The sequence below is a fragment of the Lissotriton vulgaris genome, chromosome 7, assembly GCF_964263255.1.
Source record: "Lissotriton vulgaris chromosome 7, aLisVul1.2, whole genome shotgun sequence".
Taxonomy (NCBI): domain Eukaryota; kingdom Metazoa; phylum Chordata; class Amphibia; order Caudata; family Salamandridae; genus Lissotriton; species Lissotriton vulgaris.
Genome location: NC_141695.1, coordinates 15,749,604 through 15,773,837, shown reverse-complemented (window position 1 = coordinate 15,773,837; position 24,234 = coordinate 15,749,604). Strand labels below are relative to the sequence as shown.

The following is a 24,234-nucleotide window of genomic DNA, read 5'->3' as shown; positions in this document are numbered from 1 at the left end:
GTTGGGAATTGAACCCTGATCCTGGGTCTGATCTCTGCTTCATAGTCTGCCTCTTCTAACCATTGAGCCACACTTCTCCTACAATGCCCCTGCAGCACTTTTACACCACCAGAGGGTCACTTTTGTGACACTCCGGAGGTGCAGTGTGCCGACTCATATCTATAAGGCCACGCAAAGCCACCCTGCATGGCTTTTCATCACCTTGTGAATATGGAGGCAGGCAATGCCCTACTCTGCATGGAGAGGCTTTCCATGAGTGTTGCTGTGGGTGTTCCCATACAACACATATGCTTTTTGACACAGCCTCAGATTTACACATAGCATAACTCTGTGGTAGTGCCAAAACCAACACCTTCCCAAAGCAGGCGTAACGAGGAGAAATATTCACACTTCTCGTTTTTTCTTCTTTCCAGCACACATAGAACGAGGAAAACACCTCCGTTGATTGGTTTGGCAAGGAAGATGTTCCTTCCAGCACAAAAGCATTTATGCCAACAACAGAGACACCCGTGCACCATGGTGCAAGGGCGCCTCCGTTGGTGCTCGGCTGCAGGTTGTACGCCGATGAAGCAGAAAGGACAGGAATGCACACTATCTTGTAGATATGGTATATTCCTGCCCTTTTTTTGACGTAGGGCAGCACAGCTAGAAGGCTTGCCGCCATGCCTTATGACGAAATATTGTAAGTATTCCCCTATGTGTCTTTCCAGCACATCACAAGATGCTAAATTAGTATTTGTGAATTTAGCTGCCATTTTATGCTTTTAAATCAAATGAGAAACATTTGTTGGTAATGATCACAGTAAGTAAGTCAGGCAGCAATAGCATACTTGCTGAAATACATACACATGGCCTCTACCATAGGTGAAATTCTCCTTCTGCACGCTTAATTTAGAGATGTGTGGACCATAGGTTATCTGTGGATGAAGCCTCCTTTTGCTCAGTTGACAGAACATTTCCTCTGATGGCCCTACGGTGTAGGGGGCATCAGAGGGAGGGCATTCGGCTGTCTGCACTGTTGAGGGTGGAAAACGTAATGAATTTTTTAGATTGCACCTAAAGTGGCAGCGTGCATGCGCTGCTCGCTTGCGAGGCATGCAGTATTCAGTATGGAGTGAAAGCACTGTAGAAGCTCCGTCCACTCTCCGCCCATCATTTTCATTGGCTTGTGTCTTAGATTCTGCCCTCCGATTGGTTTTAGGCTTGTTAGTCCCTTCCTATGACAGCTATGTTGTCATTTGTATCCTTCCATGGCTACTGGCCTCTTTACTTCGAGTGTTGCACAGCAGTTTTGTGAGCACTACTTTCTTCCCGTGCCCCCCTCCCACAGTCAATGCTTTCTCACCGCCCCCCATTTATCGTGCCATCTCGTCTACCCTGTTTGCAATCGGTCTTGCGTAAATGAGAGTCCTATTGCAATGCAAGTTTTCTACCTGGAAACTGAGCTGCCTCAGGGACTGCTGTGTTTATTGTAGCCAGAGACTGAGCTGCCTCATTCTGTTAGTTTTTCATAAGTAGACATGCTCCACCGGTATTCATTCACCTTGATCCATCCCGGAGACGAAAGTTAACATTGCTTCACTGGTATTCATTCACCTTGATCCATCACGGAGATGAAAGTTAACATTGCTCCACGGGTATTCATTCACCCCCCTGATCCATCCCGGAGAGGAAAGTTAACATTGCTTCACGGCTATTCATTCACCTTGATCCATCCCTGAGATGAAAGTTGACATTGCTCCACAGGCATTCATTCACCTTGATCCATCCTGAGATGAAAGTTAACATTGCTTCACGGGTATTCATTCACCTTGATCCATCCCCGAGATGAAAGTTGACATTGCTCCACAGGTATTGTTTCACCTTGATCCATCCTGAGATGAAAGTTAACCTTGCTCCACCGGTATTCATTCACCTTAATCCATCCCGGAGAGGAAAGTTAACATTGCTTCACTGGTATTCATTCACCTTGATCCATCCCTGAGATCAAAGTTAACATTGCTCCACAGGTATTCATTCACCTTGATCCATCCCCGAGATGAAAGTTAACATTGCTCCACGGGTATTCATTCACCTTGATCCATCCTGAGATGAGAGTTAACATTGCTTCACGGGTATTCATTCACCTTGATCCATCCCGGAGAATGAAAGTTAACATTGCTTCACGGGTATTCATTCACCTTGATCCACCCCCGAGATGAAAGTTAACATTGCTCCACCGGTATTCATTCACCTTGATCCATCCCGGAGAGAAAAGTTAACATTGCTTCACGGGTATTCATTCACCTTGATCCATCCCTGAGATCAAAGTTAACATTGCTCCACAGGTATTCATTCACCTTGATCTATCCCCGAGATGAAAGTTAACATTGCTCCACGGGTATTCATTCACCTTGATCCATCCCGGAGATGAAAGTTAACATTGCTCCACGGGTATTCATTCACCTTGATTCATCCCTGATATCAAAGTTAACATTGCTCCACGGGTATTCATTCACCTTGATCCATCCCTGATATCAAAGTTAACATTGCTCCAAGGGTATTCATTCACCTTGATCCATCCCGGAGATGAAAGTTAACATTGCTCCATGGGTATTCATTCATCTTGATCCATCCCGAGAGGAAAGTTAACATTGCTTCATGTGTATTCATTCACCTTGATCCATCCCTGAGATGAAAGTTGACATTGCTCCACGGGTATTCATTCACCTTGATCCACGGATATTCATTCACCTTGATCCATCCCGGAGATGAAAGTTAACATTGCTTCACGGGTATGCATTCACCTTGATCCATGCCTGAGATGAAAGTTAACATTGCTCCACGGGTATTCATTCACCTTGATCCATCCTGAGATGAAAGTTAACATTGCTCCACGGGTATTCATTCACCTTGATCCATCCTGAGATGAAAGTTAACATTGCTCCACAGGTATTCATTCACCTTGAGCCATCCCTGAGATGAAAGTTAACATTGCTCCACGGGTATTCATTCACCTTGATCCATCCCTGAGATGAAAGTTAACATTGCTCCATGGGTATTCATTCACCTGGATCCATGCCTGGGATGAAAGTTAACATTCCTCCACTGGTATTCATTCACCTTGATCCACGGATATTCATTCACCTTGATCCATCCTTGAGATGAAAGTTAATATTGAAGTGCTGAAAAGTAATTTGTCAATGGCCAATGCTGCTGTAGGGGGCGCTCTTTGTAGCCGGCCAGCAGACACCACTGAAGTTTATTGTCGCCACCATCTGTATATTTCAAAAAGTTGCCAGCAGGCAGAGCCTGTGACCATGTATAGGGTCTTGAGCGCTTACAGCCCACCTGCTAAGTCTTTAATCACAGAAATGTACATCTAGCTCCTTACAGATTACACTACACAGCGTGGCTCTAGGCACTGCTTGGGCAGGGGGGTGGGCAGTTCTCTGCAGACTGATGTTGTGATGACAGGTTGAGGCCGGTGATTGACTTGGAGGTAGATGTTGGTATTTTCCAGTTTCAACAGTAGTTGTGTGATTGTGTTAATAGATTTTCTTTTTCTTCAGCAGGTCTAAGTGAAGTTCTTGTGACTGTTGGGCATCTCCCAGATGTCATGTATGGTGTGGTTAATGGCATCAGGGGGTCAATCCTGTGTAGTTTTGCTCTTGGGTGGCGATGGAGGTGTCATTACAGCTCTCTGGGGAGCTGTGTTGTATGGAAAGATCTCTTCTCTCGCTTTTATTAGCTGCAGGGGTGGTTGCTGCTTTCTTTGGAGGCATCTCCTCGCCTTTCCTTGCTCTTGCAAGTTCTTTACTCTTGGATTTACACACCGCGTTGGCTGGTGCATCCGGTAACGCGAGGTACGTCATTTGACCTGTTCCCACTGTAGTTGCCCAAGGTGTGCCCTGACCCTATAAAAGGTGCCCCCCCAAATGCAAATAGGTGTGAATGCTGACTCTGCCCGGTGCGCTCACCCACTCTTGATTGCTCTTTAATAGGAGTTCTCTCCTTGAGTGAGACTGAAGCTCTTTTTTTTTTTAGACTGACTGTTATGGATTTTATTGCCGTGACTTCCCACGACTAGCAGCTGCTGGGTTTGTTCTGTTATTACCATCTGAGACTGAGCTGCTACTAGCCCCTGCTGAAGTTTATTGTATCTGAGAGCGAGCTACCTCCACCTTCCGCTCTGGCTATTGTACCTGAGAGTGAGCAGCCTCCAGTGGCTGCTAGCTTATGGTGTACAGAGACTGAGCAGGCTCCAGAGGCTGTTGACTTTATTGTACCGAGAGATTGAGCTACATTCAGCTTCTGATGAGTTTATTGTACCAGAGACTGAGCTGCCTCCTGTGTCTGCCGGGTTTGCTGTGTAAATCACATGCGAGACTTCCCTGCCGTGTTTTTTTAGGTCGAGCCTAGCAGCACCGCATGCACTGCTCGATCTGGGAGACTGCTGTAGTAGAGTATGGGAGATAAGCGCACCCATTGGCTTGTGTCATTGTCTTTCGTAAATGCTGCCTTCTGATAGGCTTGATTCATACTCTCCCATGGCTAATGGCCCTTTTACTTTGGCTGTTTCACGGGACCTGTTATTTAGTCTGTAAGCACTATTTACTTTAATGAGTTTCTCTTACTGCAGGCAGGACATGCGCTGCTTCATCTGAAACCGCTTGTGTTTTATTCAGCAGCACTGCTGCCTCATAACACGGGCACCTTCTTTCAGTCACTTTAATCCAGCATTATCTAGTCTGTTTCAACACCCCAAGTAAAATAAATTTAGCAATGATTAGCGAATTAAGTCATGAGAATTCCAGGTAGCACATAATCCAGTGCTAATGGGCTGAAACTGACAACAGCACATCTCTGTTACATGTCATCTGCGCTAAAGCCACCTGACAGGTTGTTTTCAAAAGCCTGTTCATTTAACAACACCACCACCACCAATACCACCACCAATACAACTCCCACAACCAATACACCACCACCACCACCACCAATGCCACAGCCAATACCACCAATAGCACCATCAATACCACCACCAACACCAATATCACCACCAATATCACCACTAATACCACCAACAATACCACCACCAATACCACCATCAATACCACGATCAATACCACCACCATTACAACCACCAATACCACTGTCAATACCACCATCACCACCAATACCTTAACCAAGGCTAACACCACCACCACCACCATCGCCAATACCGCCACCACCACTACCACCACCAATACCACTTCCACCACCACAACCAATACCACCACCATCAATACCACCACCACGAATACCACCACAACCAATACCACCACCAATACGACCACCTCCACCACAACCAATGCAACTCCCACAACGAATACCAGCCCCACCACCAACATCACCACCACCAATACCACCACCACCAACAATATCACCACCAATACCACCATCAATACCACCACCAATACCACCAATACTACCACCAATACCTCAACCACAGCTAATTCCACCACCACCACCACCAATACCACCACTACCAATACCACCACCTATACCACCACTATTACCACCATCAATACCACCACCACCAATACCACCACAACCAACACCACCACCAGTACCAGCACCACCACCAATATCACCATCACCAATAACACCATCAATACCACAACCCCCAATACCACCAATACCACCACCTCAGCACTTCTCGCTCACTAGTAATAACAGGGGCACAGTACGAGGCCGGAGCTGCAGCTGAGACTATCCCTCCCTACATTCCTGCCATAAAGCACAGCCCGCTCTGCACCAGGAGGTAAGGACAGGGCCCTACTACAGCTGGAGTGTTTTTTATTAGGCCACAGATAGCAATGACATTACGCAATGCCACACTGCACACTCAAATCACAGAGAGGGCAGGAAGTATCCCCTTCTCCCAATGTTCCTCCTGAGCCGCAACAGTCTAACCACAGAGCAAAAGGTGTTGGAGCACTTTGTTAGTGTTTATAGCTCGGATCATATGCAACTTTCACTTTACACTTTGTGTTTGTGTAATTTACAACACTTACACATCTTCTTCACTGCACTGTTTATCACTACTTTGAAGAGATCACAGGCCTGTCTCTTCCTCTGATATTTACAATCTAACAAGCGGTCGAGAAGGCCCTTTATTGCAATGCAACAGGTCTTGCATTTGTGAGAGTTTAAGCTATTAGTGTTATAAATGACAAGGGCTTTTATTTATGTTTTAAAACCCAAAACATAAATAAAATGCATTGTAATTTACAATGCCAATAGCTTAAACTTGTGAGAATGCGAGACCTATTACATTGCAAATGCTTGTTCCAGTGTGTCGCCACAAGGAAAAACCTGGCAGTGTGAAATGGAAAAACCCAACAGTGTCCCATACACTCTAGGAGAAACTTCCAAGGTGTGGGGGTCCTTCATTTCTTGTGTTTTCAAATACAAACTCCCAGTGTGGAAATCTCTTTTTGTAATATAAAATAATGTTAAAACGTTTGTGGATGGCAGTTCAATCTAACAACAGCCGTCCACCAGACCTTTTGACCTTGAATGGAAAGGCTGTGATGCTGGACTGTTGGGCCGGTGGCCATCTCTAAATTTGACAGACAGTGCTCTATCAGGATGGTTGATGTATTGTAAACCGCCACCCTGACAGACAGAATACCATCCGTCAAACATTACATTTGCGCCATGGTACAGACAGGAGTAAATGTATTTTCTGCACCGTAACGGAAAGGAAAGCATCCAAAACTGTTGGGGTGAAGGGGCGTTTCCAAGGGGAAAAAATCCTTTAAAGGAAAATAAAGAGAGCCCAAATGGTCTCATGCCAGGGCATATTTCTATGCAGGGTTTTATGCTATGTACAATTACACATGCTGAAATGCCTTTCCATTGTCGTAATTCAAAATGTACAAAACCTTTCCGGTAGTACTGTTGGAAAGCATTGAGAATTTGTGAAACATGTAAATACGCACCAATAAAGTGTGTAGACACTGTGTAACTTTCTTTCTTGAAGATCACAAGTGTCTGAAAAGCAACTTGAACCAATGACATTCTGGACCAATATTAAATAAAGTGCATACTGTGCTGTGTGTGTTCTATCACTGAAAATGTGCTGTCCCAGGGCAGGCATTTCTAGAAGCCATTGGTCCACCTTGCACCGTCCTGTTTTCCTCAGACACGGTCGCTCCTCCTCACGCTGCTCCCTGACCTGATTCCAGAAGGGTATCGTTATTGAAAGTCCACTGCCTGCATTGTAGACGCATATAATATTTTAATTATCATCGTACGCCAGATCGCTATACATCGCCTTTAAACCTGTTGAATCAGACTAATTTGCATATCAACGTAGCGCGAGTCGCCCATAGCGCGCTGCAACGCTCTTGTTATTTGTGCTGCCTTTATTTCACTGTGTGCCTGACTGTGTCATTATATTAGCGTTTTACCATTTTTGTGTCCCAACCCTGCATAGCTTCTGGCTGACTGCCATTTTGGTTTGTTTGTTGTTGTTTTGCCTTCCCTCCACAGCTCTCCACCCCGCCTCCCGCCTCCCAGCTGCTCCTCCCTCCCACAGATGGTCAGGCTCCGCTCTACCACGAGTCCTCTGTGACCGTCCTGTTTTCCTCAGACACGGTCGCTCCTCCTCACGCTGCTCCCTGACCTGATTCCAGAAGGGTATCGTTATTGAAAGCCCACCGCCTGCATTGTAGACGCATATAATATTTTAATTAGCATCGTACGCCAGATCGCTATACATCGCCTTTAAACCTGTTGAATCAGACTAATTTGCATATCACCGTAGCGCGAGTCGCCCATAGCGCGCTGCAACGCTCTTGTTATTTGTGCTGCCTTTATTTCACTGTGTGCCTGACTGTGTCATTATATTAGCGTTTTACCATTTTTGTGTCCAAACCGTGCATAGCTTCTGGCTGACTGCCATTTTGGATTGTTTGTTGTTGTTTTGCCTTCCCTCCCCGGCTCTCCACCCCGCCTCCCGCCTCCCAGCTGCTCCTCCCACGCCCCTCCCCTTCCACTATCCACATATGACAGATGCTTTTTCGCGCAGCGTTCACGCGCAGCGGTCGCGCCCCAGTCGCGCCGAAGGTGCGCCAAAGGTAAGCCCATCTACGCCCGTCCGCGCCTGGACCGCGCCCAGCTCCAGACCCCCTGGCCCCCGCAAAACCCACTCCACCACCTAACGTATGACGCTGCCACCCTCCTAGCCCTTAACAGCGGACGCACATCACAATGCTACGAAGCTGCCCCAGGACGTACCCACGGTCCCTTCGCCTGCCACTCCTGCAAGTTCGCCTGCATCAAGACCCCCACCAAATCCACTAACTCCAAACACAGCTCCGACCCTAACCACCTGAAGTGCATCCTGCTAAACACCCGCTCGATCCACAGACACGCCACTGAACTCTGGGACTTACTCGACACTGCTTCACCGGACATCGCCTTCCTTACAGAAACCTGGATGAACGCCTCTTCAGCGCCCGACATCGCCATAGCCATCCCGGACGCTTTCAAGATCATCCGAAAAGACCGCACCAACCAAACAGGAGGAGGCATCGCCATCGTCCATAAGAACACCATCAGAATCACGACCAGCCTCGACGATAACCTTGCAACCGCCGAACACCTCCACTTTCAGATCCACACCGACCCCAGGACCACACTTAGAGGCACCCTCATCTACAGACCACCAGGAACCCGTAAACAATTCAGCGAAGACATCACTGACTTCATCAGCCCACATGCCCTCGCCTCCGAGGACTACATTCTACTGGGAGACCTCAACTTCCACCTGGAAAAGAAAAACGACAGCAACACCACCACCCTTCTGGACAACCTGGCCAATCTTGGTCTCAAACAACTTGTTGACACCCCCACCCATATAGCCGGACATACGCTCGACCCAATCTTCACCTCCAGCAAGCACATCTCCTTTGATCACACCACAGCTCTCCATTGGACGGACCACAGCTGTGTTCACTTCAGCTACAAAACTACCTCGACCCACAACCCCCCACAACCTATTCCACGAAGAAACTGGAACAAAATCACCACCGACCAACTCCTCACATCGCTCAAACAAAACCCTCCTGCCCTCTCATCGGACCCAAACCAAGCGGCCACCAAACTCAAACAATGGATCACTCACAGCGCTGACGAACTAGCACCCTTGAAAAACCACCAAACCAAACAGGGCAGCAAAAAGGCCCCCTGGTTCAACGAGGACCTTAAGAAATCCAAAAAACTATGCCGTACTCTCGAGAAAACATGGAGAAAAAACCCAACCACTGACAACCTGACCACCTTCAAGACAGCCACCCACAAACACCACCAACTGATCCGATCCACCAAGAAGTCAGCATTCAAGGATTGACTCAACAACAACGCCCAAAACAGCAAGGAACTATTCAACATCGTCAAAGAATTTACCAACCCCACCACAGCCTCAAACGACATTACTCCCTCCCAAGAACTCTGCGACTCGTTATCCTCTTTCTTCTACAACAAAATCGCTGACATACATAACAGCTTTGAGAACATTTCCAAAGAACAGTCCGCTTCACCCACCCCCGAACCTAAACCGCCCTCTAACATCCTTAACGCCTGGAACCCAATCACCACTGAAGACACCATCCGCCTAATGAACTCCATCCATTCAGGCTCGCCAACCGACCCCTGTCCCCACCACATCTTCAACAAAGCAGACTCCATCATCGCACCCCATCTTCGTGATGTCATCAACTGCTCCTTCAACTCCGCTACCTTCCCAGAAAGCTGGAAACACGCCGAACTCAACGCCCTCTTGAAGAAACCCACAGCGGACCCCTCGGAACTTAAGAACTACCGCCAAATCTCCCTCCTCCCATTCCCTGCCAAAGTCATTGAGAAAGCCGTCAATAGACAGCTCGCCGCCTTCCTCGAATCCAACAACTCCCTCGACTCCTCACAGTCCGGCTTTCGGGCCAAACACAGCACCGAAACCGCCCTTATTGCAGCGACAGACGACATCTGAACACTACTGGACAAAGGAGAAACAGTTGCCCTCATCCTACTCGACCTCTCCGCCGCCTTCGACACAGTCTATCATAGCACCCTCATACAACGCCTCAGCAACATCGGCATACAAGGAAAAGCATTGGACTGGATCATCTCGTTCCTCACCGGGAAACCCAAAGAGTCCGACTCCCCCCATTCAAATCAGAGGCCACCGAAGTCATCTGCGGAGTACCACAAGGATCATCACTCAGTCCCACCCTCTTCAACGTTTACATGAGTCCCCTCGCATCCATCGCGCGACAGCACAACCTCAACATCATCTCTTACGCTGACGACACCCAGCTGATCCTTTCCCTTACCAAAGACCCTAACACCGCCAAAACCAATCTTCATGAAGGCATGAAAGAAGTAGCCGAATGGATGAAAAACAGCCGCCTAAAACTTAACTCAGACAAAACGGAAGTCCTCATCCTAGGATCATCCCCCTCTGCCTGGGACGACTCATGGTGGCCACCAGCCCTGGGCACGACACCCATACCCACAGACCATGCACGTAACCTAGGCTTCATCCTAGACTCCTCCCTCTCGATGACCAGACAAGTCAACGCCGTCTAATCCTCTTGCTTTAACGTACTTCGTATGCTCAAAAAAATCTTTCATTGGATCCCCACCGAAACAAGAAAGACTGTCACCCACGCTCTGGTCACTAGCCGACTGGACTATGGAAACACCCTCTACGCCGGAACCACATCCAAATTACAGAAAAAACTCCAACGCATCCAAAAAGCATCAGCCAAACTCATATTGGACATCCCACGCCAAGCTCACATTACCGGTCACCTGAAAGACCTCCACTGGCTTCCCGTCAACAAGAGAATAACGTTCCGTCTACTCACCCACGCACACAAAGCCCTCTACAAACTAGGACCCGAATGCCTCAACACACGACTGTCCTTCTACACACCGACCCGCCAAATGAGATCCTCCAATCAAGCCCTCGTCGCAGTTCCGCGCATCCACAGATCCACAATGGGAGGAAGATCCTTCTCCTACTTGGGGGCCAAAAGCTGGAATTCTCTCCCCACTCACCTCCGCCTTACCCAGAACCACATTTCCTTCAGGAAGGAACTTAAAACCTGGCTATTCGATAAATAATGCACCCCCTCCCCAAGCGCCTTGAGACCCTCTGGGTGAGTAGTGCGCTATACAAATTCCTGAACTTGAACTTGAACTTGAACTGTGCAGGGGATGCCAGGATGCCCCTGGTTTCCTATTCCGTCATTCAAGGGGTACTCTCATTGGAATACTGACTGTGTAAAATAGACGCAGTAGCAACAGATCCCAGCTACTGAGATACGATCATCGGAAACTCTCCAACAGGGTTCACTTAACCTAAAAATTGCTGGCAACTATCCAACCGCAGACACAAGACATGCAGGCCCACCTGCATACATTACATGAGCAGGTTTGCACCTTTGAGGAGCATGCAGAGGATTCAGAGGGCAGGTCGCGGCAAAATAACATAAGATTGATGGGCCTGCCTGAATATGTGGACAGCCGAAAAGTAGAGTCATATCTTGAAACCTGAATTCTCAGCTTTATTCCTATTGAGGCACTTTCATTATTTTCCTCAGGGGAGTGGGTTCATAGGGTTCTTTCGAGGAGACCCCTGCCGGGCATCCTGCCTAGACCACTGGTGGGGCCTATTATCCACTATAAAGACCATATGGGGCTAATGTCAGTCTCATGTGCTCATCATGTCAGTCTCATGTGCTCATCATGTCAGGCTCACAGAAGGATCATGTCAAGCTTATGATTTCTGTCTAAGTGTCAATCTGTGAGTCCACTGGAGGTATCATCATGACTTATCTCTCAATTATCAGTCATAAATATGCCTCCTTTACCTCATCTCACTTTAGCTCGCACACCTCATGTCAAAGAGGAAGCATCTATCTCTCACTTTTCCTCTGATGCATAATGTCCTTTTCAGACCTCTGCCTCCTGCAGTGTCGCTTGATCTGTCCCATAGGGACACTATCAAGAATGTGTACTTACTTCTGCCATGGGTTTAATTTGTACCGCTTTGTTCCTCATAAGTTGGCAGGGTATGCTCAGACGTGAGTCCCTTGCTCACTTTGCCACTGGATTCAAGCAATTCTGGCTAAAGACGGCTGGAATGCCAGAAACCGGTCCTAGGAAGCTTGTTTCCGGTACAGGGAAGGCATGGCTTGGCAGTTCGGGCTAGACTGTTCCCATGAGGCACAGGGTTAGACTGATTTGCACATGGCCATGTCTGAACTGGGGTGGCAGAGTGGGCTAAAGAACGGTGATGGATTAAACCCAGATCTGTTGACTGAGTGTGAGTGTTTGATTGGTTCAGATGCTCCGTCCATCACCACCCCCTTTTGTACCGTTTTGTTCGCCATAAGTTGGCAGGGTATGCTCAGACCTGAGTCCCTTGCTCACTTTGCCACTGGATTCAAGTAAGCCTTGCTGAAGACGGCTGGAATGCCAGAAACCGGTCCTAGGAAGCTTGTTTCCGGTCCAGGGAAGGCATGGCAGTTTGGGCTGGACTGTTCCCATGAGGCACAGGGTCAGATTGAGTTGCATATGGCCATGTCTGAACTGGGGTGGCAGAGTGGGCTAAAGAACGGTGATGGATTAACCCAGATCTGTTGACTGGGTGTGAGTGTTTGATTGGTTTAGATGCTCCGTCCATCCCCACCCCCTTTTGTACTGCTTTGTTCGCCATGAGTTGGCAGGGTATGCTCAAACGTGAGTCCCTTGCTCACTTTGCCACTAGATTCAAGCAAGCCTGGCTGAAGACGGCTGGAATGCTAGAAACCGGTCCTAGGAAGCTTGTTTACGTCAAGGGAAGTCATGGCTTGGCAGTTCGGGCTGGACTGTTCCCATGAGGCACAGGGTCAGACTGATTTGCATATGGCCATGTCTGACCTGGGGTGGCAGAGTGGGCTAAAGAACGGTGATGGATTAAACCCAGATCTGTTGACTGGGTGTGAGTGTTTGTTTCGTTTAGATGCTCCGTCCATCATCACCCCCTTTTGTATTGCTTGTTCGCCATAAGTTGGCAGGGTATGCTCAGACGTGAGTCCCTTGCTTACTTTGCCACTAGATTCAAGAAAGCCTGGCTGAAGATGGCTGGAATGCCAGAAACCGGTCCTGGGAAGCTTGTTTCCGGTCCAGGGAAGGCATGACTTGGCAGTTCGGGCTGGACTGTTCCCATGAGGCACAGGGTCAGACTGATTTGCATATGGCCATGTCTGAACTGGGGTGGCAGAGTGGGCTAAAGACGGTAATGGATTAAACCCAAATCTGTTGACTGGGTGTGAGTGTTTGATTGGTGCAGATGCTCCGTCCATCCCCACCCCCTTTTGTACCGCTATGGGCTTAATTTGAGGCAGGGGTTTTTGGTGCCCAGCACTTGCACTTAATTGTCCACACAGGCACTTATGACAAGCTGCCCCATGGTGGCACTAAGTCAGAGATGAGAACAGCAGTTATTTATTAATTCAACATACATTATAAATGACTAATTCCTGCCACCCAAGCCTCTCTGATAGCTTTGGGTCCTGGAATAGTCTGAATGGTCACACTTGTAGGAGTGTGCTGGTCAATAGCTAGGTTAGTTCTGTCATTGGCAGAGTTTCCAGGGGCAATGAGTGGAGCAATCTGCATGAATAAGCCTCTGACACGTTTTTTCTTTGCAAATTAATAACTGCCACCGGCTGTTCCCTCCTGACCCCTTATCGACCCATGGACATTCACTGCATTCCCACAATTTTCTCAATGTTTTCTTGGGGTTGGTGAACCCCAAACACCCTTGGAGAGGGCTTACTGGACACTCAACAAATGTATTGTTCTATTTCATAAGTGTCACTCCAGAATCTGTGGCTGGTTAGCTAATTTAGTTTATCAAGTACATTCTAAGATTAATTATTTGTGCCCGGCCTCGCTGAATGTGGGAGCTCTTATTTCAGTCAGTCGGAGTCAGTGCAGGTATTTACAGCACTTTCACATTTCTTGCAAACCTTTCTGTCCCACGAGTGACAGTCATCAGTGACTGGGGCGCCCCCTTCAGGAGCCGTCAACAATTGTCACCGCTCAGAACACTTACTAATAATAATCATCATTCCCCATCTTCATCATCTTCACCATTTCCACACTCATTCTCACCATCTTCAGCATCCTCATTACCATCATCATCATCACTTAACACGGCGCTTCCTTCAGGAGCCTTCCACAGCTCTTCACAGCAAACCTCTCTGACTCATCATCATCATCACTGAACACAGCGCTTCCTTCAGAAGCCCTCCACAGCTCTTCACATCAAACCTCTCTGACTCATCATCATCATCATCATCATCACTGACTACGGCGACCCCTTCAGGAGCCTTCCACAGCTCTTCACAGCAAACCTCTCTGACTCATCATCATCATCACTTAACACGGCGCTTCCTTCAGGAGCCCTCCACAGCTCTTCACATCAAACCTCTCTGACTCATCATCATCATCATCACTGACTACGGCGCCCCCTTCAGGAGCCTTCCACTTCACTTCACAGCAAACCTCTCTGACTCATCATCATCATCACTTAACACGGCGCTTCCTTCAGGAGCCTTCCACTTCACTTCACAGCAAACCTCTCTGACTCATCATCATCATCACTTAACACGGCGCTTCCTTCAGGAGCCTTCCGCAGCTCTTCACAGCAAACCTCTCTGACTCATCATCATCATCATCATCATCATCATCACTGACTACGGCGCCCCCTTCAGGAGCCTTCCACAGCTCTTCACAGCAAACCTCTCTGACTCATCATCATCATCACTTAACACGGCGCTTCCTTCAGGAGCCTTCCGCAGCTCTTCACAGCAAACATCTCTGACTCATCATCATCACCACTGACCACGGCGCCCCCTTCAGGAGCCTTCCACAGCTCTTCACAGCAAGCTTCACTGACTCATCATCATCATCACTGACCACGGCGCCCCCTTCAGGAGCCTTCCACAGCTCTTCACAGCAAACCTCTCTGACTCATCATCATCATCACTTTACACGGCGCCCCTTTCAGGAGCCTTCCGCAGCTCTTCACAGCAAACCTCTCTGACTCATCATCATCATCACTTTACACGGCGCCCCCTTCAGGAGCCTTCCACAGCTCTTCACAGCAAACCTCTCTGACTCATCATCATCATCACTTTACACGGCGCCCCCTTTCAGGAGCCTTCAACAGCTCTTCACCGTAAACCTCTCTGACTCATCATCATCATCATCACTGACCACGGTGCCCCCTTTCAGGAGCCTTCGGCAGCTCTTCACAGCAAACCTCTCTGACTCATCATCATCATCATCACTGACCACGGTGCCCCCTTTCAGGAGCCTTCCGCAGCTCTTCACAGCAAACTTCTCTGACTCATCATCATCATCAGTTAACACGGCGCCCCCTTCAGGAGCCTTCCGCAGCTCTCATCCTTATTAGCAGAATGCACATATTAAACAATGTTTAAGACATTATTGCTGCGGCCGACGACCATCTCCTAACTGTAATTCTGTGGTTACAATGTAGAGTCAGGAGCCTCCATTTCTTTTCTTGTAGCTTTTCTAATCAAGTCTGAGGCAGAGAGGCCCATTCATGTGCCACGGGCAGAGGGTCTTAGGGTGTCTGAAAGTCTGAAAGTCAACTTCACACTTCTTACCCAGACGGTAGAGCACGATGTTTATGAATACGTTGACTGCAATCATCACTCCAAGAGTTATCGCCTGCATCCTCAAACATTGGATTTCTCGGCCACCTGGAGAAGAAATCACAGAATCCTTCATTTAATTTTACCTGTGGTAGTAGTTCACCTGCCTGTAGTTGGAGTACAATGGCATAGGACAACTTGTAATAATATCCTTAAATAATGTTGCTTCAAGACTGGCCACCGAGTCTCCATGTGTGCCAAGACTGGTCACTGAGTCTCCGTGTGTGCCAAGATGGATCACTGAGTCTCCGTGTGTGCCAAGACTAGTCACTACGTTTCTATGTGTTCCAAGCGAAGCTGGCACTCTCCCGAGAGCGAAGATCCTCTACCACCCTCGCTCTGGCCGACCTTCACTGGTTACCTGTACATCAAAGGATCTGCTTTAAATCCCTCTGCATTGTCTTTAGGGCAGTACACGGAATGGGCCCCCGACCACTTCAAAAGAAATTCAAATGGTATATACCCACACGGTCCCTCCGATCCTCATCCTCCAATCTTATAAGCATACCTAGGATCAGGAAAGCCACTTATGGTGGCAGAGCCTTCAGCATAGCCGCAGCCCATCTGTGGAATAAATTGCCTATTGACATCAGGAAAACAGACGAATTGATGGCCATCCGAAAAAAGGTGAAAACATGGCTCTTCCCCAAAGCTTAATCTCACCAGAACTTTAATACTATCCTCCCCTCCTCTGATGCACAGTATTTATTCAGCAATTATGTACACAGCGCCAGGATGCCCGTAGGGTTGCAGAAGCGCTTTACAAATGCTATAAATAAATAATAAATAAATAAGACTGATCATTGAGTTTCGATTTGTGCCAAGACTGACCACTGCGTCTTGGTGTGTGCCAAGTCAGGTCCCTGAGTCTTGGTGTGTGCCAAGTCTGGTACTGAGTCTCTGTGGGTGCCAAGACTGGTCACTAAGTCTCAGTGTGTACCAAGACTTGTCACTGAGTCTTCGTGTGTGCCAAGACTGGTCACTGAGTCTCTCTGGGTGCCACGACAGGTCACTGAGTCTCAGTGTGTACCAAGACTGGTCACTGAGTCTCCGTGTTTGCCAAGACTGGTCACTGAGTCTCTGTGGGTGCCAAGACTGGTCACTGAGTCTCTGGGGGTGCCAAGACTGGGTATTGAGTCTCAGTTTGTAGCAGGACTAGTCACTGAGTCTCGGTGTGTGCCAAGATGGGTCATAGAGTCTCAGTGTGTGCCACGATTGGCCATTGACTCTCGGTGTTTGCCAAGACTGGTCACTGAGTTTCAGTGTGCTCCAAGGCTGGTCACTGAGTTTTAGTGTGTGCCAAGATGGTAAGTGGCTCTACTTATTTGCCAAGATCAACCAGTGGCTCTCAGGATATACCAAGATTAAACAATGAATCTGACTGATTAGTGTGTATTGGCTCCAGCCAACAATCTGTGAGGAAAGGAGAGTGACCCTCAGTGTGTGTGCCAAGGCTGGAGGTAAGTTTCAGTTTGCTGGAAGACATGTCAGTGACTCTGTGTGGCTCCAGAGAGTAGCTAGTGACCCTCAGCGTGTGCCACATCTGGACTGAAACTTACTGCATGTACCAAGTCTGCATTGTGCCTCAGTGCATGAGTCTTATCCAGCTGCCACATAGAAGACTGGACTGTGACTCGCTCTAGGTGGCATTTGTTGTGGCTCATTGTGCGTCCAAAATCTAAATTGTTTGTCAATGTGTGCAAACTGTTACCACGGAAACACTCAGTTAATGTCAAGGCTGCCAGAGAGATTTGATGTTTTTCACAACTGGACAATCTGTGCTGGTGTGCATGTCTGGGCACCAATACTGAGCATAGCTTCTGAGTGTGTGCTAATGCTGGCCATCGACACTCAGTTTATGCCGCTGTACACCATGCCCTCTCAGCGTGTGTTAATGCTGACCATCACTCTGCAGTATATTCCAGTGTCCACCTTAGCCTCTCAGTGTGTGCCAGTGTTCACCATGCCCTCTCAGCGTGTGTTAATGCTGACCATCACTCTGCAGTATATTCCAGTTTCCACCTTGGCCTCTCAGTGTGTGCCAGAGTTCACCATGCCCTCTCAGCGTGTGTTAATGCTGACCATCGCTTCTCAGTATATTCCAGTGTCCACCTTAGCCTCTCTGTGTGTGCCACTGTTCACCAGGCCCTTTCAGCGTGTGTTAATGCTTACCATCGCTTCTCAGTATATTCCAGTGTCCACCTTAGCCTCTCTGTGTGTGCCACTGTTCACCATGCCCTCTCAGCGTGTGTTAATGCTGACCATCACTCTGCAGTATATTCCAGTGTCCAGCTTAGCCTCTCAGTGTGTGCCAGTGTTCACCATGCCCTCTCAGCGTGTGTTAATGCTGACCATCGCTTCTCAGTATATTCCAGTGTCCACCTTAGCCTCTCAGTGTGTGCCAGTGTTCACCATGCCCTCTTAGCATGTGTCAATGCTGACCATCGCTTCTCAGTATATTCCAGTGTCCACCTTAGCCTCTCTGTGTGTGCCACTGTTCACCATGCCCTCTCAGCGTGTGTTAATGCTGACCATCGCTTCTCAGTATATTCCAGTGTCCACCTTAGCCTCTCTGTGTGTGCCACTGTTCACCATGCCCTCTCAGCGTGTGTTAATGCTGACCATCACTTCTCAGTATATTCCAATGTCCACCTTAGCCTCTCTGTGTGTGCCAGTGTCCACCATGCCCTCTCAGCGTGTGTTAATGCTGACCATCGCTTCTCAGTATATTCCCGTGTCCACCTTCGCCTCTCAGTGTGTGCCAGTGTTCACCTTAGCCTCTCAGTGTGTGCCAGTGTTCACCATGCCCTCTCAGCGTGTGTTAATGCTGACCATCGCTTCTCAGTATATTCCAGTGTCCACCTTAGCCTCTCTGTGTGTGCCACTGTTCACCAGGCCCTTTCAGCGTGTGTTAATGCTGACCATCACTCTGCAGTATATTCCAGTGTCCACCTTGGCCTCTCAGTGTGTGCCAGTGTTCACCATGCCCTCAGAGTGTGTTAATGCTGACCATCGCTTCTCAGTATATTCCAGTGTCCACCTTAGCCTCTCAGTGTGTGCCAGTGTTCACCATGCCCTCTCAGCGTGTGTTAATGCTGACCATCGCTTCTCAGTATATTCCAGTGTCCACCTTAGCCTCTCAGTGTGTGCCAGTGTTCACCATGCCCTCTCAGCGTGTGTTAATGCTGACCATCGCTTCTCAGTATATTCCAGTGTCCACCTTAGCCTCTCAGTGTGTGCCAGTGTTCACCATGCCCTCTCAGCGTGTGTTAATGCTGACCATCACTCTGCAGTATATTCCAGTGTCCACCTTAGCCTCTCAGTGTGTGCCAGTGTTCACCATGCCCTCTCAGCGTGTGTTAATGCTGACCATCGCTTCTCAGTATATTCCAGTGTCCACCTTAGCCTCTCAGTGTGTGCCAGTGTTCACCATGCCCTCTCAGCGTGTGTTAATGCTGACCATCGCTTCTCAGTATATTCCAGTGTCCACCTTAGCCTCTCAGTGTGTGCCAGTGTCCACCATGCCCTCTCAGCGTGTGTTAATGCTGACCATCGCTTCTCAGTATATTCCAGTGTCCACCTTAGCCTCTCTGTGTGTGCCACTGTTCACCAGGCCCTTTCAGCGTGTGTTAATGCTTACCATCGCTTCTCAGTATATTCCAGTGTCCACCTTAGCCTCTCTGTGTGTGCCACTGTTCACCATGCCCTCTCAGCGTGTGTTAATGCTGACCATCACTCTGCAGTATATTCCAGTGCCCAGCTTAGCCTCTCAGTGTGTGCCAGTGTTCACCATGCCCTCTCAGCGTGTGTTAATGCTGACCATCGCTTCTCAGTATATTCCAGTGTCCACCTTAGCCTCTCAGTGTGTGCCAGTGTTCACCATGCCCTCTTAGCATGTGTTAATGCTGACCATCGCTTCTCAGTATATTCCAGTGTCCACCTTAGCCTCTCTGTGTGTGCCACTGTTCACCATGCCCTCTCAGCGTGTGTTAATGCTGACCATCGCTTCTCAGTATATTCCAATGTCCCCCTTAGCCTCTCTGTGTGTGCCAGTGTCCACCATGCCCTCTCAGCGTGTGATAATGCTGACCATCGCTTCTCAGTATATTCCCGTGTCCACCTTCGCCTCTCAGTGTGTGCCAGTGTTCACCTTAGCCTCTCAGTGTGTGCCAGTGTTCACCATGCCCTCTCAGCGTGTGTTAATGCTGACCATCGCTTCTCAGTATATTCCAGTGTCCACCTTAGCCTCTCAGTGTGTGCCAGTGTTCACCATGCCCTCTCAGCGTGTGTTAATGCTGACCATCGCTTCTCAGTATATTCCAGTGTCCACCTTAGCCTCTCAGTGTGTGCCAGTGTTCACCATGCCCTCTCAGCGTGTGTTAATGCTGACCATTGCTTCTCAGTATATTCCAGTGTCCACCTTAGCCTCTCATTGTGTGCCAGTGTTCACCATGCCCTCTCAGCGTGTGTTAATGCTGACCATCGCTTCTCAGTATATTCCAGTGTCCACCTTAGCCTCTCAGTGTGTGCCAGTGTTCACCATGCCCTCTCAGTGTGTGTTAATGCTGACCATCGCTTCTCAGTATATTCCAGTGTCCACCTTAGCCTCTCAGTGTGTGCCAGTGTTCACCATGCCCTCTCAGTGTGTGTTAATGCTGACCATCACTCTGCAGTATATTCCAGTGTCCACCTTAGCCTCTCAGTGTGTGCCAGTGTTCACCATTCCCTCTCAGTGTGTGTTAATGCTGACCATCGCTTCTCAGTATATTCCAGTGTCCACCTTAGCCTCTCAGTGTGTGCCAGTGTTCACCATGCCCTCTTAGCATGTGTTAATGCTGACCATCGCTTCTCAGTATATTCCAGTGTCCACCTTAGCCTCTCTGTGTGTGCCACTGTTCACCATGCCCTCTCAGCGTGTGTTAATGCTGACCATCACTTCTCAGTATATTCCAGTGTCCACCTTAGCCTCTCAGTGTGTGCCAGTGTTCACCATGCCCTCTCAGCGTGTGTTAATGCTGACCATCGCTTCTCAGTATATTCCAGTGTCCAGCTTAGCCTCTCAGTGTGTGCCAGTGTTCACCATGCCCTCTCAGCGTGGGTTAATGCTGACCATCGCTTCTCAGTATATTCCAGTGTCCACCTTAGCCTCTCAGTGTGTGCCAGTGTTCACCATGCCCTCAGAGTGTACGCTTATGCTGACCTTTTCCTCTCTGAGTGCCAATGTCCACCATAGGCTCTCACTGTGTGCCAATGCTGACCACCACCTCTCAGATTATGACAGTGCCCACAGTGTCTCAGTGTGTGCCACTGAATGTCAGTGCATGCCAAGAATGAGTTGTGTTTCATTGTAAATCACAACTAGTGAAGAGGTGTGGCGCAGCGGCCAGGGTGACTGACACCGGCCGCTGGGGCTCACGGTTCGATCACCGGCTGCAGGTCAGCCCAGCACCAGGCGACTCTGGGAAATAGCTCGCTTAATCTCCCTGACGGCCCCCAGCGCTGCGATGCCTTCGGGTGGCTGGGCACTTTACATATACTGGATTTTACATGTACTAGTCACTGATTGTCAGTGGATGTGTATTTAAATATCAAATGTGGGAATATTGACCTGCACAAAATATCAACTATCAACATACAAGGTAAACATACATTGGGAAGTATATACTTACTACTTTAACCCCACGTCTACTTACCATGACAATATTTTGCCAGACATTATTCTGGGATTGATACATACGAAGAATAATATTTTTAAACTTATATATTTTGGTACCATGTCAATATCAGAAGAAGCAATGTTGGGGTTGTCTGCCCACAATTTTCTTATTTGTATTTGTTTTGAAATGTTGTCGCGTGCCACGGAGGTGTCACGCTCTAGACCGTGGAGTCTTACTAATATGGCCCTACATGCGTCTCCTCTTCTTAGAGGACGACCCTCTGGGCGCTGCAATGTTGATCGCGTTTGCAATTAATACAGTTCAACATTTAAGTCCACAATGATTTTTGAAGCGATTGTTCGTTGAAAGTAGGGGGCATATTATCAAGGGGGTTTATCTCCGCTTTTTTGGCTTTAAAAGCCAAGAAAGCGGAGATAAAATTATCTCCCTATTACCTAGCTGTCGCTAACACCAGTTAGCAACAGCTAGTAGGAGATAGCGACCATCTTGGGCCCCACTTTGCATGTCAGTGATATTTATCACTAATGAGATGCAAAGTGGGCGTGCCAAGATGTTAGAGACTGAAAACAGTCGCTAACATCGCTATCTCCTATTACCAACTTTTGGAGATATTCGCGCTAAGCGGGAATATCTCCAAAAGCTAACACCTGCCCTGAGCAGTTCTTAGCCATGTTATCCAATGGGAGGTGGATAACATGGCTAAGAGCATTAGCTCGCTAATGCATGAATATCGCTGACTTTTCAGCGATATTCATGCTTTGCGGCGATTTTTACCGCATTTGCGTTAAACCTTGGTAATACCAAGGTTTATTTGCGGTAAAAATCGCCGCAGCGCTGCGGTAAATTTTTGTCTCTAACCAAGCAATAGCGATAATTATCGCTATTGCTTGGTAATATGCCCCTAGGTTTTTTATTCAATCCATGAATATATCCATCTGAATATACAATGCTTTAATCATCTTCTGATATTATCACACTATTTTAAGGATGCTCTCAATGCATTTCGTGCACACATGGGCCCTTCATCAGGGGAAGTCTAAATAAAAACAAAGATTGACTAGATGAGGGTCCGCATCCTGAAGTGCAAATACTTCATTCATACATTAAACAGATTCAACTGGGATAGCTGTGTTGATTTACTAGAGAAAACCAACGTTGAATCCCATGCACCAGGTTAGTGTCTTTTATCTTGCCGAATGCTGGAGTTAAACATTGGTGCAGAACCTGAAAAAACTCGTGGTGGAATCTGTGATTTGCTGGTGGTGAACGCACGTGTGGCGGGTGCCAAACAGAACAGGGCACATCCCATGATTCTGAACGTCCCTACAGCGGCAGAAAATGGCATGAGTTCCCATAATCAGAAAAGAGCTTTATAAAAATCTAGTGCGAATTCAGCGTAAAAGGGATCTATGCGCTGTTTAGTCAATCAAGTATCACGATGCGCATCGCTAACGGTTCTAAGTCGTGCCATGTCGGTGTCTCTGAATCAAGCTAATAAAAAAAGATCACTCCGCTCGCAATTTCGAAAACCGGTGGATGAGGAAAGCGCTTTGGCAGCGTGGTCCAGGTCTCATGCCAGTTTCTGCCGCTGCAGGAAGGTTCAGAATCATGGGATGTGCTCTGTTCAGTTTGGCACCCGCCACACGTGCGTTCACCACCAGCAAATCACAGATTCCACCACGAGTTTTTTCAGGTTCTGCACCAATGTTTAACTCCAGCATTCGGCAAGATAAGAGACACTCACCTGGTGCATGGGATTCAACGTTGGTTTTCTCTAGTAAATCAACACAGCAATCACAGTTGGATCTGTTTAATGTATGAATGAAGTATTTGCACTTCAGGATGCGGACCCTCATCTAGTCAATCTTTGTTTTCATTTAGACTTCCCCTGATGAAGTGCCTATGTGTGCGAGAAATACATTGGGAGTATCAGTAAACTAGTGTGATAATATCAGAAGATGATTAAAGCATTGTATATTCAGATGGATATATTCATGGATTGAATAAAAAACCTACTTTCAACGAACAATCGCGTAAAAAATCATTTTGGACTTATATGTTGAACTGTATTAATTGCCAACGCGATCAACATAGCAGCGCCCAGAGGGTCGTCCTCTAAGAAGAGAGGGCGCATGTATGACCATGTCAGTATCAGTCAGCGCCATGACAAGTCAGTGACTCTCAGTGTGCACAAAGACTGCCCAGTGACTCCCTGTGTGTGTCACAGTTACTCAGTGACCGTCAGTGGGAGTCACCTCCGGACTGTGACCGAGACTCAATCTGTGCACCAAAGCTGGGACCGTGCCTCTGTCAGTTGGTGCCAAGAGAGGTTAATACCAGTCAGGCCTAGATTTACTAACACTTTGCACCATCCTAAAGTGACTCCAAGTGGTGCAAAGTGTTAGATTTGTATTCACTTTCCATTGGAAAAAGGCACTTTGGGCTTGAAAGATGCCCTTTTCCCAAAACAAAAAAAAACACGCAGCTCTGTTCTGTGTCACTTTCCGTCAAGGGGGTGTTCTTGGGGTTTTAAAAGGCACAAACCTTCATCATTTTTTACGAAAATCACGATTCACTGAATTAATTAGATGAAGCTTTGCGTCTAAAGCTAACAACTCCAAGAAACAGGGGTTGAGAAGAGGAAATGTTTATATTTCCCAAAAAAACAAAACCGTGCACAGCACACGTCCTAATGCTCGGAATCCTTCACTGGAATGGTCTGGTTCTACTGCACATCCTATGCTATCCAGCACACACTCACCTCTGCACCACAGTGCAAATCTGTGCAC

At 47.9% G+C, this 24,234-nt stretch overlaps 1 protein-coding gene across 1 annotated transcript in view; it reads right to left on the bottom strand.

Moving 5' to 3' along the window:
• LOC147700527 (uncharacterized) overlaps positions 1-17,431 on the bottom strand; it is a 229,345-nt gene extending 211,914 nt beyond the window's left edge. The window contains exons 1-2 of the mRNA XM_086929117.1: positions 17,327-17,431; positions 15,265-15,486 (exon numbers count right to left, since the gene is read on the bottom strand). Coding sequence (XP_086785243.1) covers positions 15,265-15,486; positions 17,327-17,431 — 327 coding nt within the window. The remainder of the gene's footprint in view (positions 1-15,264; positions 15,487-17,326) is intronic.
• Positions 17,432-24,234: the final 6,803 nt, after the last annotated feature.